The 4,321-nt window shown below is 31.8% G+C and overlaps 1 protein-coding gene across 1 annotated transcript; it reads left to right on the top strand.

The window, feature by feature from the left end:
• Positions 1-895: 895 nt before the first annotated feature.
• LOC120577638 (uncharacterized protein At4g22758) lies at positions 896-2,299 on the top strand. Its single transcript, XM_039829375.1, has 3 exons — positions 896-1,155; positions 1,299-1,530; positions 1,817-2,299. The coding sequence occupies exons 2-3, from the start codon at positions 1,299-1,301 to the stop codon at positions 2,002-2,004; spliced, it is 420 nt and encodes a 139-aa protein (XP_039685309.1). The 5' UTR covers positions 896-1,155; the 3' UTR covers positions 2,005-2,299.
• The last annotated feature ends 2,022 nt before the right edge of the window (positions 2,300-4,321 follow it).

Below are 4,321 nucleotides of genomic sequence, written 5' to 3'. Positions count from 1 at the left end.
CCGTAACCCCTTGCCATAGAGTTCACCTAGTAAGATATATTGGTCCAAATATAAAAATTTGTTCTAATAATAACTTTATGGTAGTCAATGTTGGAACCTCGAACCTTGCATATATTATACATTGTTCCTATTAATTAAGTTAAGTTCATGATAACTGAGTTAATAATAACTAAAACAACATTTGAGTTTTCCTCACCACTCATAAATTAGAATTTGAATCCTTTAAAGTAATAAAATCAAAGATTTTTTATCTTAAAAAAAGTTATTATTTTAATAAACGTGGCATTTGATATAATGTACCCATAACATTTATCTTTGATTTGTTAATTAATGTTGATGTTATTCATTTTATACTCTAAAACAAGTTGTTCAGTTTAAAAGATCGTAAGCCCTATAATTTCAAAGTAACAAACCTAAACAATTTTTAAGGAAAACAAAAACATAATAGTTAAAAAAACAATCAACGTCGCTTTAATCCTTCAAAAAATTAACGTTGGTCTAATTTTTTTTTTTGGCGGTCTAAAAATATTTAAATACTTTTTATAAGGTAAAAAATATTGAAGTACTAACATTACTTTTCCTACTATGAGTTTCTTTTACACATACTATAATTTTCTTTTGAGGGAACTATGAAAAATAGCTAGAGTTTTTTTTAGGAAAAATTGCTAGAGTTTAACACCTTTTAAAATAACCACTCTATCTAAAAAAAAAAAAAAAAAAAAACTTTTATTAGACATCAATAATAACCATTCATCTGCATGACTTTATATGTGATTAAGATGAAAGTCAAACATCCTTAATAAATCAAATATTTAATTCGAATATAAAATAAATGAAATTTATAAAAACCGTTCCCCCGAACCCCAAGCTGCCAAGTCTTTCTTTCTCTCTCTCGCTATATATAAACAAGTCTTTGCATCGCTTTACCTCTCACAAAAACCAAACCAACCCTTATTTTTTTCTTCATCTCTCGTTTCTTTTTTCTCTCTTGCAGCAGTGGCCACAATAATCCCCAATTTCATTCATTGTTGTGAATGGTAGAAACCCTAAGCGATTCCGATTTCATGCGCTTCTCCCTTTTCAAAACAAGGGCGAGCGCTATTCTCATTCCAGTTTCCTCTGCAATCGCTTTTGCTTTCGCTTCCTGCAAACAAGGTTGGTACTACCGCTGCCTCGGTGTCGACCCCTGAACAATTCAATTCAATTCAATTTCCCCCAAACCAAATCCACAATTTTTGTTTTCTTTCTTTTTCAATTCGGTGAATTTTTATTCCTTGCGTATTGTTCAAATTGAAAAGATGTTGATTAAGCAGAAGAAGAACCAGAACGCCAAGGATGCGAGAAAGTTGTTGATCAACATCAATGTTCTTGGAAGTGCTGGACCGATTCGATTTGTTGTTAGCGAGGGAGACCTTGTTGCCACAGTTATTGATACTGCTCTCAAATCCTATGCTCGTGAGGGGAGGCTTCCTATCTTAGGAAAAGATGTTACAAGTTTTGCTCTTTACTGTCAACACGTTGGATCTGATGGTAAATTTTCATGATTGTTTTCATTATTCAATTTAGTTTTCTATATTGATAATATTGTAACCTCAATTGAATTGGTAGCAAAAATGGTTTTGATTTTTGAAGCTTTTCCTGTTATGTTACCATTGAATTCAAACGCATTTTTAGGAATAGTATTAGTAATGATTTTGTTTAGAAGGAATTTCATGTTTTAGGGTTGAGAATTTTGTGTTTCAAACTTACATTATGATGTTGAGAGGACCTTTTATGCAAAGTTTTTATTAGTGTCCTTTGTTGTGTGGTTTTGCAGCTCTGAGTCCACTAGACACCATTGGATCACACGGAGGAGCTAGAAACTTCATGCTATGCAAGAAGCCAGAGACAACCAACAGGATGGCCAATGCCGATGGAGCTGTCGCATTGGCTCGCCGCAGGAATGGGAGTTTGAAGAATTGGTTCAACAAATCTCTAAGTTCAGTTTATGTTCTCATTAGCTAGAGAACTTCTTTCTTCTTGGAAGATTTACTATTTGGAAGAATTGGTTTTGTGGTAACTAATGCAATGCCACGTTTAAATTCAGTTTATGTTCTCATTAGCTAGAGAACTTTTTCATAAGTGATTTCTCTCTGAGTTTATGTTCTCATTTGCTAGAGAACTTTTTCAAGAGATTACTCTTTGTGAACTTTAGTTTCAGCTTTGATGAAATAAAATTTGAAGTTGTGGTTATTTAGCTAGCTCTTTTGCTTATTCTTGAAGTTGATAAGCTATATTGAATGTTGATCCCTCGTTTCAACATCTATAGATTAATATTTTAAATTCTGTTAGTTTGAGTCGGTGAATGTTGTCAAAAATTCTATGGATATACTCAAAATGCTGTTATGAAACGTGCAAGTTCGATCTATTGGTGTGCTGTGCAGCGCAGTTCATGGTATATTGATATTTTATAGTCAACAAAAGTGTCACTGTATCAGCGGGAAAATTGTTTTAAATTAAGGATAAGTACTATGAACATGTAAAAATTCAAAGTTGTTGGAATATACCTACCATTAGTCTAATAAAATATCAAGCATGAATTGAATTGAATGGTGATAGTTGGTTAGAACCATGGGCACGCTAGTCAACAAATAGTTGAAACTATACCATGTTGCTTATCAAATTGTGAATATATTTTAATATTTTATGAATCGGCAGCTGTTTCTGAACCGAATATGAATTGAAAACGCACAGATTATATTCTTAATTTATTGTTAAATCAAATTCAACTTTGCCACAGGCTGTATCTATATCAGGCCTCCTAGCGGCTTTTCTTGGACTGATTCTATTTGACCTATTAGCTGAACAGAGAACCGAATGGTATAGGAACGGTCCAGAAGCTGCAGCATAAAATTTTTAGATTCTTTTGCTTCTAGTACATGAATCATGATATATAATAATATTAGGATTATCGTGTCATATTGTCATGTGCTGAAAGGTATTTCTGGAAGGTGTAAGAGTCCTTTTACTCTAAAGCACGTAAACCTTTCACTATAAGCACATAATAGTTGATATCTCAAATTGGGTATTCTTAATTATATGTCTGACAGGTGTTTAGGTAATGTTATTGATTGGTGTAGGGAAAAGAACATTATTAGGCTAACAAATTAAATGGAAACTGATTCTAGAACTTATTTCCATAGTTATCGATCTCAAAGTATTTATTCTGAAATTTATTTAAAAGCAGATTTGGTAAAATTGATGCAAGTCAAGGAATCAGATCCCAAATCAATGGCTCAGAGGAGTGACCGGTAGGAAAAGAGTTGGCGCAAGAAATTGGTAAATGAAAGGCTCATAGAGAAGAGATGGTTTCCAAATCAAGAATGGTTTCTCCATCCAAAAAAGAACTACACTGATTGATTAGAGATTTTAGAAATGGGTATGTCCTACCCCCTCCATCCCTTTATCTAAGCCCCTTTTATATATTTTCACATTTTGTTTGTATCTGTATTAAATTTGACTTTTTATATTTCAACATAAGTTTGTGGTATTAATTAGAGATATGTTTAGGAAAAATAATAAATGCATTTAGTAATTTGAAAAGATGTTTACATTTAAAAACAAAAATAAAGTCAAATAAATGCTTAGATATAAGGACGGAGAGAATTATTATTAGGATTTGACAAGTGTCCAAAATGTGGATTTAGTCACACATTTAAGTTGAAGTTCATGATGGTCTATGCTCTTTCCGAGTGAGAAAATCACGTTAAAAGGTGAGAGTTCTTCAAGTTTATAAAAATTATATTATAGAGGTCATATATCTCTAAACAATGTAATGATTCAAGTAGTTTATTTTAAATGTGTGTTTTAAGTAAGTAATATTATTACTTAGTTACTAAGTAATTTTTGTAGTTATGCAAGGATTGTATTTCCCATAAAAATCAATGAAATTGTAATCAATTTCTTCTTGTTTTGTCTCTAATTTCTTCCTCTAAATTATGAAGAAATGATATTTGTACAACCATTTTGCTATAATTTTTTTACAACTTTCTCTCTTATATACTCACATGATGTTGTTATCTTCTCTCTTTCTTTTTCTCTCTCCATTATTTTTGACCAATCAAAAGAAAAATAAATAAAATTATCACCAAAATTATCATTAAATAAATGTACAAATATCATTATTCTAAATTATGTCGTCTAACCCTATTCGAATTGTATCGTATAATCCAACCCTTCTACCCAAATTTTGTTTTGAAATTTGCTATGCAAGATGGAGTGTCCCCCTCGTACCCGATATTGATAGTTCCCACACAAGGAATGGGGTGGGGGAACGTGTCAG

The sequence above is a fragment of the Medicago truncatula genome, chromosome 8 (assembly GCF_003473485.1).
Source record: "Medicago truncatula cultivar Jemalong A17 chromosome 8, MtrunA17r5.0-ANR, whole genome shotgun sequence".
Lineage (NCBI taxonomy): Eukaryota > Viridiplantae > Streptophyta > Magnoliopsida > Fabales > Fabaceae > Medicago > Medicago truncatula.
This window is presented reverse-complemented; position numbering and strand designations above follow the sequence as displayed.

Excerpts from the sequence above, each read along its gene's own strand:
- LOC120577638 (XM_039829375.1), top strand. The coding sequence starts at position 1,299 with ATGTTGATTAAGCAGAAGAAGAACCAGAACGCCAAGGATGCGAGAAAG. Across the intron at positions 1,531-1,816 it reads TCAACACGTTGGATCTGATG|CTCTGAGTCCACTAGACACC; the intron begins GTAAATTTTCAT and ends GTGGTTTTGCAG.